This window comes from Ciconia boyciana, chromosome 5, assembly GCF_034638445.1.
Source record: "Ciconia boyciana chromosome 5, ASM3463844v1, whole genome shotgun sequence".
NCBI lineage: Eukaryota > Metazoa > Chordata > Aves > Ciconiiformes > Ciconiidae > Ciconia > Ciconia boyciana.
The window spans coordinates 56,256,689-56,272,451 of record NC_132938.1 but is presented as its reverse complement, the minus strand read 5'-3'; the positions used below and the strand labels follow the sequence as shown (position 1 = coordinate 56,272,451).

Here is a 15,763-nt window from a genome sequence, read left to right as displayed (position 1 = left end):
GGAAGGTGCCTGAACTAATTTGATTCTTTCTGTGTTTATTTCAGAAGATCCTATTTCAACCAGTACCGTCAGTGCAACCACTTCTGCATCAACATTGAAATCTGGTAAGAGTTCAAATTTGCTGTTATCTGGTATTCTGAAGCTCCCATTGCCTTTTTGGCTTTCAGCTTTTCCAACTTCTGGGAGAAATTAAGTGAATTCATTCATGTAAGGTGATTGTAGAGCAATGTATTTCCCTGGGCCTCTTATAAAAGTCTGTTGAGAAGAAAGGACTCGGGGATCTTCGTAAGGAAAGGGTTAATTTGAGCAGGCTGCATTTTTTGTTTCAGGTGAAAAAGGCTGAAATTCTGAGAGTTCCTATGCTCTCAAGGAGTGGTTCAAGTGTGATCAGATATTAAAAAATTAGCTAAGACTTATAGTTCAAGAGGTCGTCAGATTGGGAACAGCATCAGCATAAGGGATCAGGCAGCAGGGAGTAGCTGATTTGATGGGTGTAGAGTGACAGAAGAGGACATGGACTTTAATAGTAAAGCATTATGCCAATATATGCCAATGTTGGGCCTCAGTTAATAGGAAAGAACACATGTGCATAAAGTTGTCATTTGCAGAAATGCTATTGGTAACTTCTTGAAATTATTGATGTCAAGATTCACTTTTGGGGGTAAGGTGGTGGCACCAGTGCCCTCAGTTTCAAAAGCTGCATTCTTTCTCTCTTTTGTTTGTGGTTGTTTTTACTAGATCAAACTTAAAGTCCTAAAACTATGAAGACTTAACACAGAAAATATCTGCTTCATATGGTAAAAGTCTGTGATTATGGTTTACATCTTCAACTGACACATTCAGTTCTCTTTATTTTGTAGCTTTGTAGTTAAGAGAAATCAGTATTAACCATATTTCATTCATGTGAGCTAAACATCAACTCCTCTGTTAGTTTGAATATTGAAGACTTCTGCATTTAATAAGTGATGAGAAGAAAACTTAGACATATGATTATATTTTTTGATAACTAGAGATACTAATGAGTCTGTTTTGGAGCTGAAAGCACTGAGATGGTAATGATGTATACACTTGAAGTGCTAGTAATGGAGGTGAATAAGATGCAGCCAGGTGAAGTATGCATATGTTATGTCCATTACAGCAGAAGAATTAGTCCCTTTCAAATTGTGTTGCAGTTCTTTTCTGTTTCAAAAACCCTGATGTTCATGTCTGTTTCAAAGACTTTTAATAAAGGCCCAACACCTCACAGTGAATGAGCTCTTCAAATGTTTCACTGAAACTTCTCTTGCAGCTTTTTGTCACAGAAGGGAAAGCAGTATTGTTTTTTATGCCTATGAGAAAAGCATCAGAAGCCCACTATGAGATTAAAGCACTTTGTGGGTGGGGAGCAAGCTCCCAAGGAGGTCCATTCTTTGAGGCGCTACTATTCTAGGTGAACAGCCAGCAAACTGAGAGCGGATGAAGAGAGTATATGTTATATTTTAAAAGTTCTGGTGTGAACATTGCATTTAGAAGTACTCAAGTCATAAGAGGGAAAATGACATGTCATGTCATGATTTGTTCCTATTCTATCATGTTTCCTATTCATGAAAAGTGCTAGAAGAGGTAGTAGGACACATGTTGAATTGTTGTCAGGGATCAAAATGGGCATCTGTAGCTGACAGTAGCACTAACTGTTTGTGTTAGATTACAGAATTGAAAACTGGGCTCTTAAAATGATTAGTTATGGTTTTTTTAGCCCAGATCCCTCAGCAGCAATTTGGCCAGCCTGTTCCCTTGAGCACGTGCCAGGGGCACACAGGACCTGCAGTATGCCATCCATGCACAGCAAGACACGCTGATTTAAACTTTGCTATTGCCTTAGTGATGTTTGGGCAACTCCACTCCCCTCTTTCCATACCAGCAGCAGCTGGAAGTGATCCCTGCTGCCTGAGGGAGCCCTTTCCCCTCCCCTCAGCCTCCAAATCTCACCCCGCTGGAGGAGAGAACTACCAGGAGCCACCTTACAAAGGGCACCAAGTTCACCCTGGGGAATATCACTTATTCATCTCATCCAAGATGTTCTAAGCTTTTCTGCACACCTCAGAGGAAGGCCTGCTGGGTGCTCTTATTTCCCCAGAAATCTGGGTGCAGAAGAAGAAGGTCTGGGAAAGCTAGCCAGAGAAGAAGACTCAACCAGGGCTTGAGGTGGACAGCAGACAGAAGAGGAAAAAATAGCACAAAGACTATTAGAGTCTCTTCCCCTTCAGTTCTTTACCTGTAATATATAAGCTGTGTTCCTGTATGTCACTCGCACTTCTTTCTGAGGAGTTTACATCCTTCCTCCTATTAAACAGGTATGCAGCAAAGTGCTAGTCAGCAGTCCAGTCCGGCAGCACAGTGAACCCATCCGTCCACACCAGGCTCCTTTTCCCTCACCTCTTCCCTTGGCAGTCATGCCAAGCACCTCTGTATAACTCCCAAAGAGCATACGCCTCTTCTGTAGGGGATGGCTGGAAGCTACAGCTGCTAACTTTCAGTGGGCAACTTGTGGATTTTCCACAGGCCAAACATTCCGTCTGATACCAACCACGTGCACTTTGAATCCTCTTTACAAATATGTGGGTAAGAAAGCTCTGTAAGGGCCAGACTTAAACAGGAATTCACTGCCTTTGTGAGAGAAGGCAGCTAGAGGTAGGTGATGTTTATTTATGCATGATAAAATAAATCAATAAGGATGTGAATGCCTTTCTTGCAGTAACAGAAACTGTGAGTACCTCAACTTCTCAAGCAACAACATTGCAAGCGTCAGTGCTGACAACAACTACAATCAGAGTTACAAATGAATCCATCACAAGCAGTAAGTGAAAGTTTCTTTGAGCTAATTGTTGATGCTGTTCCAGTGGTCGTTCAGGAAATCAAGCAGCAGTGCCTCTTGGCTTGGGAATTTATTTTACAGATAGTGAACTCTTTGGTGAAATCTTGCAGGTGGGCGCAGGAGCTTCCTCCTGGTCAGGCTCAAGGCAGCTCCAAGCCAGGCCTTGTAACTGCATTATCACAGGCTTGTTATCAGGGGGATGACCCACCTATGGGACAGGGAGTGGCTTTCTCTGCAGCGAAGGGAGCCCTGTCCCTGTTGATCTCCAATTTAAATGAAATATTCTTTTGATAATTTAAAAGTAGGCTGCAGGCAGGGAAATAGGTGTGTTTTGTGTGTGTGCATAAGTGCATATACAAAATTGAGGAAATAATTTGAATGTCGTTCCTTTATTAGACTCCACGACTTCTTCACCTAATAATACACAACAAATAACAGAAGCTGCAACAACACAACCACCAGTAAAAGTGACCACTACAGCAGCAGATAAAAGTGGCAGCACAACAAGCAGTAAGTGATAATTTCATTGAGAGATTTCTGATTTATCGTATGCTACATTTCTTTAAAACTGTGTGGAGCAATAAAAGCAGGTCAAAAAGAGTAGTTTGGGTTATGGATTTGGAGGTTTGGGGAAGCAGAGCTATTCATCCTACCATATTACATATCTTTAATGAATGTTGCCCTAGAATCTTACACAAAGAATATTATACCTTTAATTTTTAGTGGAGGTGATCTGAAGCCATTACACAGGATTTTAATCTCCCTGTAACTGGGAGAGATGTATTTGGAAGGGTTTTCATTTTTTATTTTCTTCCGTGTTTTTTTTAATAAGTGTTTTTTAAAATACTTTTTAATAAGTATTTTTTTAATAAGTATTTCATCAAAAATAAATGATTCTATGTGATCAGAGTGGTGTCAGAACAGCCCCCTTTGTTTTTTATTTTTATATATGTTACAATGCTATGGTTAATTATGTTCTATATTATTATGAGTCACAGTACTGAAAGCAGAGAGGTGGTACTAATTACCCTGCATCAATCTTAGGAAATACTTTTGTTCCCCATAAATCTTCAGAATAACATGTGTGTTGGCCCAGTGCATCAGATTGGATGCTAGAAAAAGAATATTTTTTTTAAAATCCCGCGTATCCAGCAAGTAGTTGGATCGATTTAAACAAGTATAATAACATCCAAAAGGAGCTCAGTAAACTTAAGATGAAATTCAGTCTCCCTTTTTTGTCTATGAACTACACTGTAAATGTTTGCTCAAGTCTTTTGCTGAACCGGAGCTTTGAAATACTCCATTTTTTATGCTTAATTGACTCAAAAAATTAGAAAGAAATACTCCAGATATTTAACTCAGCAGACAGTGGTACACCAATGTTCTCAGAGTTGATGTTTAGAGCATACTGAACTGTGACAAATGATTAGAACTTGACTTCTCTTCCCTTGGTTTCCTTGCCTAAAAAGGGACTCGTATGAAACAGCCTGCGTGCTTCCTCTGTACCAGTTCTCCTTTAAAGCTACCCCTTGTGGACCCGAGCCTGCTAAACTGCCTGGAGAGCAATTACCCTTTCACTTAGTGGTTACATCTTCTACTGATGCAGCTTTCCTGCTGTGCTTGGTGTAGGGAGTAGTCTGATTGTCAGCCCAAAGTCTTTTGTGTTTTGGCTTAGCTTTTAAATGGCAGTATCTGTGAGTCACAGGATACAGTCTGGCTGATGCACAAGCTGCTGAAGTGATACCGAAGGCCACAAAGAATCTTTTTAAGCTTGCATTGGTGACCCTGTGGGCCTGTCGAAAGCCTGCGGCATGGTGCATCGCATTACGGATGTGATTTCTAGTCCTTGCAGTCCTTGCAGTTTGGCGGAGGTTCCTGGCTTGCGGGTACCGGAGCAGCACAGCCACCTGGAGGAAATAAACCTTGGTGACACGTAGAGCTCCCAGCAGGGAAAGGAAAACTAATGAAGAAAGGCATACCTGCCAGTGCAGCTTAGCTCCGGCCACTGCTTGGCACTGATGCCCTGAAAAACTGGTGCCTGGACGTAAAGTTTTCACCAACGTGCCTCCTTTCTATTCCTCTTGTGTTCTCTTCCCACCAGCTAGAGTTCAGTCCCTAGTTGCTTGGGTTGTGATTTGTTTTTAAAAATCCTCATTTAAGCTAAAAAACCCTCCAAAACTTGTGATAAAAATGGTTGATAAATGAACCTAAAAACAGGGCTTACCTGCCTCTCACTCCCCTTCATAAACAGGAAAATTAAAGAAGACACTGGGAACTGCCCTGCATTAAAAGACTATATTTTCTTTCAACGCTAAGTAGTATTTGGAAAAACTCTGTATGTGAAAACTAATTTTAGTGGTTTTTTAAGACAAAATTCTGGTCTACTTTTCAAGAAAGTCATAGCCTTGGCTTCAGCCCAAAGGGGTGGGATGGGACACAAGGTAGTGGCTTTGGGACAGGGCACAGGGGCTGTGCAGATGCGTGGCCAGCCCTTGGAGAAAACCCACAGACCCCTCAACCACCGTCTGGCTGCTGACTACAGCCATCTCTCTGTTTCCACCCCACACATTGGCACAGCAAGGTGCCGTTGGCTTCACTGCACCCTCCCAGCCCCTGCCAGCATCCCCAGCAGCAGCGCAGGACTGGGGGAGTCGCGCTCCCTGAAGCGAGCACAGGCGTAGCAAGACTTCTACTCTCAAAATGGACAGGAGATGAAAGTTGTCTACTCTCTCTTTTTCACTAGCACTCACTTCTCCCCCTTTTTGGACTGGCCGTATGGCATGGAGGCAGCAATTGGTGGTGCCTTTATGACACTTGAAAATTTACCTTTACTACACCTGATTTTTAATGAAAAGCAGGCACCTCTGTTGTTTTGTAATGGAGGCCATCGCTTTCTCTGCTTCAATCCCTGCTAAAAGCTTCAGCAAATGATCGCATTCACACAGCAGAGATTTGACAGGGCTTCTTGTCTCCACTGCAATTTCTGTGGCTGCTGTCACCTTTTATTATAAATTCAGGAAAAGCCCCCAGTGCTCCACATGCTGTGAAATCATGCGAATGACTTTGTCTTTTTTTTTTTTTTAAAGTCTTCAGTATTCTTTTTCTCTGCAGGCCATAAGTACAATCTCTCCCTCTTTGCCCTCCTGCCCTGTTTATTATATTGGAAGCCAGCAATTAGACTTGTCTCCTTAACCTTCTTATTTATTAATGTAAGTGGTCAAATCCAATAGCTCACATTTAGTCAAAAGAGTGACCTCACTTGTGCAGTCCAGGCCCCAAAACAATAATTTATATGGTGCCACACTACAGCAAGTTGCATCTGCAAACAGGATTTCATATCCTGGGACACTCGGAGTTATCGAAGAGACTATGAAATGAAATGCAACAAAAGATTATGTTCTTCCTCCCTTGGATACGGAGCAAGCATCTTAAGTGAGGTCAGGGCTCAAGGTATTAAATTACAGGTAAGAGTGGATTTTTGGCTGTTGTGTTTCTAATTTATCTCATGCCACTCTCCTGGATGATGACACATCATGGTGCAATGAAATATTAAATATTAAAAAGTGAGAAAAGGAAAGAGTGGAGGAGATACTTTTTCTTTTTATCAAACTACTGGTAATTAAGAAGGAAGCTTTACTTCAGTAAAACTACTGGAAGAGGATTGTGGTAAGATGTATTGCTCAATTGTCCTCAGGTTGTTACCGCATGCTACAGGTAAACACCAGGTATAGTTGGCTGCTGAGACATGTTAGGCAGAGAGATGTTTTAAAACATATAGTTTGAAATACTTGGGGTTTTTTGCTTACCAGAATATGTAAAGCTGGCAGACAGCAGATGCAATCAGCTATGGGTGTAAACATTGAAACTGAGATCTGCTTGGTTACCTCCCTAGCCAATTTCCATTCCTCTGAACAGGCATGAAGCTGCATTGGTTTTGCTACACTGGGATTTTTCAAAGCTTTCATGAATGCATTCGTTAATGTAAATGGTTTCTCGGGCTATTGATTACAGGGGCGAGGCCTTTATGTGTGTTTATGCCAAAGATACAAGCTCAAGGGAGAAGGTTTAGTCTTCCATCTTACAAAGCCCTCATGCTGATGTTTTAAAGTGGTTTGGGTGCAGTTCCTTCTGCCCTGTAAAGGTGTTTCCTTGATTGACTGATTGGCCAAGTAAGGTTTTAACACACATACAGGTGTCTGTATTCTTTGCAGTGCATAGAGTATATGCAGAGTATTTGCCGCTTACTTGAAGCATCTTATGATGTTGAAGCTAGTTAGGTAACAGCCTGCTGTAAAGAAAATTTAAAGTACTTCTGGGAAATTCTAAAATTGATGTGGATTATCGGTAGGTTAAATAGAAAATCATGCTAAGATTAAGTGAGGATATGCGTCGCATTTCAGCTGGTTAAAGAAAATGAAGGGTTTTCAGAGCACAAAGAGTAAGGAAATACCTGAGGCTCAGACAGCAGCTTTGCAGAGCAGCTTCAGGTTCCCTGTTGTTGATTATCCCTTTGACAAATACGTGTTAACACACTGTCATTTATCTTATCAAAATATCAGCAGGGAGAGCTGCATCACCAACAGCGAGTTCTGCCGCTGCAGCAATCAGCCCCATTTGGACAGCTATTTTACAATCTTTACTGCTTTACTATTTTTATTCATAATCAGCTGTTGACAACAAACCCGTTAACTGATCATGTGAGTGCTTTTGCAGCAGCAGCAGCAGCAGCCGCCCTCCTCTGCTGTGCTGCCTTTCTGCGAGCCCAGGCCTCCCCCTGCCAGGCAGGCAGAAATCTTTGCTGCAGCTGGCTGAGCCGAAGCGTGATGTATTACTGCAGCGATGTGTCAGTGGGGACGGCAGAATTGAGTCACCGTGTGCCCGCACAGAGTCCCCCGCCTGTTCCCGCGCAGAGCACGGGCACCACAGTAAGGACTTGCGCTGTCTCCTCCTGTTAAGATCAAATTAAACCTTGCATAGATATGAGTTATGGGATTTACCAAAAAGGCAGATTTCTAGCAGGCGTACTGTGCTGTCAGTGCTGCCATCGCGTACGTGAGCAGTGGCTGGATATGGATGCTTCTGTTCCCATAGGCTTTTGGCAGAGAAGCTATGCGATCTGCTAAATGTGTTGATGGTAGAGCCTATCCTGTGTATTAGGCGTAAGGCTTGGATGCTGCTTAAAAGCCACTTCACAGCCACTAGTCAGCAGAGAATTGGGTTGCTAGGATTTAATCTTACAGTAATACAGTGGAATTAAGGGAGCCTTCCCCACCAGGTTGCATTTTTCATCTTGGAATTGGTGAAAACTGGCGCACAGACTTTTGCACTGTAGCAAACCTACTTCACTCCTTGACACCAGGAGCGGGGAACCTGTTCTTCAGTCTGCCAAAATAAATGCAACAAGCTTCACGCCAAACCCTAGGTAAAGGCATGAGTCACACCTGGTGCTACCCGAGTGGGCAAATCTCACCCAGGCTGAATTAAAAAAAAAATTAAGTGGAAAGGCTATCATCCCTCCCCTCCCGATCCCCCGCCAAGGCAAAATCCAGCGCACAGCCCGCGTTCCCAAGAACAATCTGTTCTCGCAGCTCCCAAACACAAGAGGAGCACCCGGGGCTGGGCTGCTGCCAGGACTGATAGGACGCCTGGAACATGTGATCCCCATGGGAAAACAGCTCTCCGTGGGGTTACAAGGCAACGGGCTGCCTCCCTCCTCATCTCTCCCACACACCTGATTGTTTTGCAGTGTTTACAAAGCATATTTGTGTTCAAATGTCTCTGCACACGAAGGCTTACTGTTATTCTGCCTCACTTTTCATTCTCCCATGCAAGCTTTTACTAACTTATGATAAGGGAGCCACAAGATGGTTGCTGTTACTGTTACAAGCCCGTGCATCTTAAAGGGAGAGGGAGGTTCTTTGGGGTTTTTGCCTTTTTTTTTTTTAATTGATCTCAGATTAAAATTCAACATTTAAAATTTGAGTCTAAAGCAACCACAGTAAGAACCAAAAGTGGAAAAAGTTTGCTTTTAAAGATTAATTCAATGCTTCTATGATGAGAATGCGGGAATTATTAAAGTTCTCAGATCCTTGCATTATACCATTGTAAACAATGAGGTAGAGAGGCTTTTTGCACTCATCTCTACTGCAAATTAGGCTTGCATATTGAAGGGGCACAGTGCTGAGGTTTCTGGAGGGAGCTGACAGTGAAATTATGCTTCTTATCACTAGAATCCCAGTGAAAGTTATAGGCATTTAAGCTTGTTTTGCATAATTTTCAGTACGGTTTCCTTCCATGCCTTGACCTTCAAAGATACCATCCCTAGCCATCCAGCTCCTCTCAGTTCCCAAAGTTGTATGAATCCCCTGACTCCTGTGGCTTCAGCTCACTCTTTCTTAGCTCATTGATTTTTGAAGCTTGCCTCTCCAAGGTATTGCACTTAATAAACAAGAGGGGAAGGGAAGGGCCAAGTTAAAGGTGTGTGGTGATAGAACAAGGAGCTTTGGGTGTTGTTTTTTTTTTTTCCCCTGAGAAAAGGGTTCTTTGGGGCCAAACTGGTAATCAGAGTTTCTGAATAAAGCATGTGATGAAGCATTCCTCAAGATTCACGTTGCATGTGCATGATGTTGCACCTGTTTGACTAAAACATGTCTTAAAGTTGTTTTAGTTCCAGTGTTTGAAATTCATATGAAGAGGCACTGAAAACAGTTTACAGCTCAGTCGCATCTCTGATTTATATCAGAAAGGAAGTATAAGGTTACTCTTGGGCACCCCTATGTTTTATTCAGTAGGCTCTGTCTTGCCTGTTTTTATGCTGAGGTTTGAGCGTAGACATAGGAATTATCAGCTGTGCTGGAACAGCTTAAATTCTTTCCTCTTGTCATTCGGTGACCTTCAGTTCCACGGGCTCAGGTGGTGCCCTGCACCATCGTCTTGGACTCACCTTAGGCTGCAAATCTTGTGACACAGATGGCCTTGATCCTCTATTGACTGTGTGAAAGCAGAAATAAGACACTTTAATTTTTCATACATTAATTTTCAGGGATATATTATTTCGTAGGCCTTAACAGCACAGAATGAAATAATTAACTCTGCATTTAATTACAATCCCTAAAACTTTTTGCAGTATCACATTATATGACAGTTGTGGCTGACGCTTGCTTTTTTTTTAATTTTATTTTTTGAATGAAGGTTAAAGATAGAGGGCAGTAAGTAGCTTCTCTTTCCTGCTCATGTTGCTCTTGGTGCAAGATTGTCTAGTTATTCTGGGCTCCCAAGTCAGAGCTCTAGGCTGTCTTCTGGCACAGATGTGAGGCTGTTTCTGATGCTAGGATGTGCTTTAAAGATGCCTCAACTATGCCAGTAGTAACAACTCCATGGGGATGGTTCATTGCTTGACAAGCAGTTACCAGAAGCTGTAATGCTTTCTGACCTTAAGTCTGTTCTATGATGGTGGGAGCATTAGTCTGAGGGATGGTCCAGGATCTAAGACAATGTTTATACAGGTGTATCTTACCTGAACATCTGGCTCATTTCCAGCTACACAAGCAAATGGAACACAATTGGCACAAAATGAGAGTTTGGATGCTTCATCTACTAAGGGATGGTCTTTTTCTTCTGCAACCTCTCTACAAAAAACCACTTCTGCTCCTGGAACCTCAGGTAAGTCTTGACAACATACACTCTGTTTTCCTATACAAACAGTTAAAAAGATGCAAATAATTTTGAATCTCTTCTTCATTTGTTGTGCATTGTCCTGGAATGAGGGCCACCTTCTTATTCATGCAGGGTACGCTGTGTCCATGCCATCTAGCTATGAAGTTATGATGAGTGATGGGTGAACTTCAAAACATTCACTTGGGATACTCAATGTCATTACAGGAGGATATAAATTACAAAAGATAATAGCAATCTTTATATTTTCCGTATGTGGTCATTGTGTAGCATTGACTGCCAGAGGAGGTCATCAAGATAAATTCTCTGGCTGCAAAGCAAAGGAGACAAAGGAGAAAAGAGCTATAATTTTTACAATTGTTAATAAATTTGGAGGGCAAGTTAATGCATATAACCAATTAAATGACATTGTTCAAAGTACAACATGGTCACATGCAGGGTCAAAAAGATATTAATCCTTCCCAACTCCAATCTAGTTTTATTGTTTTTCTGGGTTTGTTTTGGTGTATTTATCCACTAAGCAACACTGTGGTGAACGTAGATGCCAGGTCATATGGGTCATCATTTATTATGCTTCTAGCTGGCTTAACTTTCCTAGATTTTGAAGAGCCACTTATTCAGATTTTCTTAAGGTCTCTTGAGCCTGACTTACTTTCAGCTACATGTGTGTAAATCCAATAAGGACACTGACTTTGTTTGCGTATCCCAATTATTATTAATCTTTAACATCCCCCAAGGGATACAAGACTCTTTTTGCAACCTCTGGATTGTGTTTGTGGGAGATAAGCATGCACGTTGTACTGTGATTTTTCCTCATAGAGCATGGGATTGGATATAAAAGTGGAGTAATATCATATGCTCAGTACGCACTGAAATGCTTAGAAGCATGCAAAAAGATATTATAATAGTAAGCATTTTAAGGAAGTTGGGATTTTTTCATTTTTAAACCAAGGCCACTGATTTAGAGAGGATTCTTTGCAATTATTTCAATAAGCCTATGGCCCATAATGCATATATTGTGAGCTGTAGTTATTTGATTATCCTGTTAGGTTTTGTGTCTTTTGGCAGACGTGCATGGTATGGAAACCTTACCATTGGTACACTGCAATGAAGCAGTAAATTACAATGTTTTTAATTAAAGGTTCTCTCACACAGGTAAATGCTCCAGTTTAAAATGAAATCATAATACATATCTGGCTATGGATCACATGTACTGAATTACCTATTACATTGTTTGTACAATTACATTTTACATTTAAGATTTGCCCAGAAAATTTTACAGCCTTCCTTGGGTCTGTTTGCAAAAGTCATCATCTTACTCAGCTCACTTTGCTGTAAAACCGATAAATCTTCTTGAGCTCAGGGACTACCCAAGATGCCAGGACTCTAATTGCCTGGCTGAGAAAGAAAGGGCCCATCTGTCCAGGGGGAGTCAGTCTAGGTGCTTGGCATGGCCCGTACTCTGAGTTCCCATAAAACTGCCATTTCAAAATCACTTCCTCCTGCACCAGGATTTCCACGCTTACACCTTTCCTGTCTCCTCACAGCATCAGCTCCTCGCTTCTTTCTTGCAGCTTAAATATGCAAGAAATCCCATTACTCACCCTGATGAGTTAGGTAGCTTATCCCAAATGGGTGCACCTTTAGACCACCCTTGCTCCCTTATTTGCTATATACATTAAAGACTTTAAGAAAAAATGTTTTGATTCTCTCTAAACAGATTTCTTCTCCTATGTGCAATCACTCAGGGCCAAGGGAAGCCGTATGCTGCACCCTAATAACTTTTAAAGCAATGCAAGTGTGAAGCCAGTTGTTTCATTCTGTGCTGAGACTAGAAGAAATGCTGACTCTCTCACTGCCATTAGATTATTTCTTCCCAGCTCTTTGACATTTCACATTCAAGGGCTTCTATAGGGCCTGGATACCTTTTGTTCACCAGAGCAGAGGCTGGTATGCACAACGGGGCTGGCACTGCAGCCCACAGGGGAGAGCAGAGCTTGTAAGCCGAAGGCACCCAAGCCACAGCTTCTGTGTGGAAGCTCAGGGGAAGACAAATTAATGTGAAATTGATCCAAAACAGAACGTTTCTATTTGCTATGCTCAACCAAAATAATTCAGCTGGCTGACTTCAATGCAAAAGAATATATTTAGTTTTGAGACCATTTTCCATTTTTTAAAAAATGCCATTCTGGTGAAAATTTCCTTTCTTGCTGCAGAAAAAGAAAAAAGCACATTTTGAAGAGAAATTTCCAATCAGCCATATCAAAAGATCAGGGTGTGGGAGGAGTGCCACAGAGAGCTGGAGAGGGACTGAAATGAGTGGGGGAGCCTAGGAAAGAACTTGGAGAAACATCAGAGAACAGTATTGCTGTATTAAAGAAGACTGAAACCACCAGCCATGGAGGAGGGGCTGCGTAGTGCTCACCCAGGCTAGGAAAGGCAATAGGGACTGGTTTTAGCAAAGAGAGCAACCTGCATGCATGCCATTGACACATACACTTCTTTAACTTTAACTTTGGCTGTCATGTATAATATACCTCCTACTCATTCTCCACCTCCACAGAGGATTGCTTGCTAATATTTAATTTTCTCCTTTTGTTTAATTAATGAAAAATTGGAGATTTAATGGATCAGTCAGAGTCTAAATACATCTGAGAAACTGCAAGTGTTGCAGCTTTTTATTCTGTGACCTAAACAACAAAAAAAATCCATAAAGCAGTATGAGCTTAAGTTCACCCAGCAGGGTGGTAAGATCAAATGATCTATTATAATAAACTGTCAGATGAATCAACCTGCTGCATCTATTGATATCTTTATTGCACTCCTCCAATTATAAATCCTACTCACTTGATTCACAGGAGGCATCTTCCTAAGAAAAATTCTTATGAGTAAGACAAGGAGGGTTTGACTCTTTCTGTACGCAAACTGTGTAGGAACTCTGGATAGTGATATTAGGTAAAAATTACCCACCGTGTCTTCAGCTTCTTCACAAAGAGAGAGAAACAAAAATCAAAGTGCCTGGGAGATGGAAAATATAGCAAAGCCTCAGTTAACACAGTTACAGATCTATAGCATGGTCAGGGCAAGGAGGGTTTTTTAAAGTTCTTAATTTTGCTTTGATTTATATTGTGGTATCCCCTCTGAGTAATCAGCCAAGTTTATTCGTTTGTTTTGCCAGTGAACACAGTTTCATGTGGCTGCTACCAAAACCAGAAACAGCAAACTGCAGGGTATTCAGGCTGCTTAGGTAGTGGTCGTTGGAGAACAGAGTGGGGAGAGGTTAGTTAGTGGTCTCTTTCTCCATCTGTCAAGCTTCTAACCAGCACTGAACTGACTCAGGCAGGTATTTTCAAATCAAACCACTGCCACATGCCAGATTTTTTTATCCTTGTCCTCCTTACTGCACAACAAGGACTCAGCACAGCCAGTGTAGCACACCTCACTTTTCATGATGAATCTGGAAATCTTCCCAGATTATTTATGCAGAGCATCTGCCCCCTAACTCTCAGCACCAAAGGATGTGGTAAGCTCTGAACAGGCAGCTAGAACAACTACGGTAACTACGTTAGCAAGCGAAATGCTGCCTTTCCTTCTGTCCTTCTCTTTCTGTAGAACAGCAGCACGTGACCCTACCACCAAAAAGGGCACTGGATGGTTATTTAGAAAATGCAAACTGAAAGTACCTGCTGAACCGTTCTGATAAGCACAGCTTTGTTTGTTGGCATGGCTGAGCAATCTCTGAACAGAGGGTGAGCTGGCGCCTTGCTTGCATACTGGAGATGGGGGGAGAGAGAGAAGGGCACGAGTTTTTTCCTATTTAATTTTTCATGCTCTAGCAGAATCTGAGTGAGATATCTTTGGGAAAGATGCTAGTAGTTTTACTGTGTGTAGATGTGTGCAGTTTTTACAAAATAACAAAAGCTCAGGAGGCTCCTACAGGAGTCCTTGAAGGAAAGGCAGGGAGCTGCTGTCACGTTTCCTACCTGGGATTGCTTCTGCTGTCTGGGTGTATTGAAGTGGCGAGGTCTGGCTGGGACAGCAGTGTGGGTTTTGGTTGTGCCTGCGGGTACTGACCTGCAAGTCGCCTGACCCTTCCTGTTCACAGAGCCTCATGTCACCTGCATACAGCTTTGACAAACCTCAAGTATTTGGGGTGAACTTGGATTTATCAGTCTCGGGCTTAACATGCTTTTTCTGTTTATTTATTGGCTTTAATTTGAGCCAAGATGGTTTGCTTTTTTGGCAAGAGTGAAGTTAAGGGAAAATGTATAATTATGTTATAATCTTGGGGGCCTTTCTTAGGAAAGCTCAACTCTCCTCAGGCTTGGGAGACAAGGCTTGAAGTTTCATAGAGAAGTGACCTGTTTGTAAGACTTCAAGGTCTTCTGCCTTTCTCCAAGAATATGCACACACAGGGCTTTACCATTTGCTTGTTCAACCATTGCTGTGTCATCACATGGTATTTTTTCCATGGGATCCTACTCCTTATAGGCTGAAGGAAAGGCAGTATTAGGGTAACAAGCAATCATATCATATTTGGATGTTTCCTTAATGCCAGGTATGTGTCCTGCTGCGTTCTGTACTGTGTGTCGTTCCAAACCTCCTTTGACAGGCGAGTTATTAACTTCCCAAAAGCTTTTCTTTGGCTCTTGTCGTTAATGTTGCCCAAACATGCTATAAACAGTGCCTAATGAATCATCACAGAGATCCTCTCTGAGCAAGGTGACACTGCTTTTTGCAGATGGATTGATGAAATGATAAAAAGCTTAGGAAAAAAGTCTCCTCTGGATCCTAGGAAGCCAGGGTGAGATAACTGTATACCTTCAGAGTACTTAGCATTACTAATATTTAGTATGTTCAAGAAGAGCTCTTACTGCTGACTTTTAAGTACTTGGCTTTTCAACCTGAACGTGCTTTTCATGCATGTTTTTGATTAAAATGCAGTTAAAGCTCTGTCACATACATCATTAGCAAAAGTGGTTATTTGCTCAAGTGATCCATGTTTTTAATTGGGTGTAGAGAGGAGGAAAAACAAGAGCAGCCATTCTGATTTTCAAAGAGTACATTCACAGCAGTAGAATAATGTGCTTCACTGGTGTTACAGCTTTGGTGGTGGGAGCTGTCTTTGTGCAAAGCATCAGTCCACAGCACAGAAAGTGCAGCGAGGGCGTAAGAGTGGATTTGTCCTCCTTGGGGACCCCAGTCAGAGGAGGAATGCTGCAACCCTGGGCACTC

At 41.9% G+C, this 15,763-nt stretch overlaps 1 protein-coding gene across 5 annotated transcripts in view; it reads left to right on the top strand.

Annotated features, from left to right (window-relative positions):
• Positions 1 to 15,763, top strand: part of EMCN (endomucin) — a 57,031-nt gene that overhangs the window by 18,502 nt on the left and 22,766 nt on the right. For all 5 annotated transcript variants that reach the window (XR_012042671.1, XR_012042672.1, XM_072862505.1 and 2 more), the window contains exons 2-5: positions 45 to 104; positions 2,735 to 2,836; positions 3,251 to 3,364; positions 10,394 to 10,516. Coding sequence is in view for 3 of the 5 variants with exons in the window: in XM_072862505.1 (XP_072718606.1) it covers positions 45 to 104; positions 2,735 to 2,836; positions 3,251 to 3,364; positions 10,394 to 10,516 (399 nt within the window). In the remaining 2 variants the exon portion in view is untranslated. The remainder of the gene's footprint in view (positions 1 to 44; positions 105 to 2,734; positions 2,837 to 3,250; positions 3,365 to 10,393; positions 10,517 to 15,763) is intronic.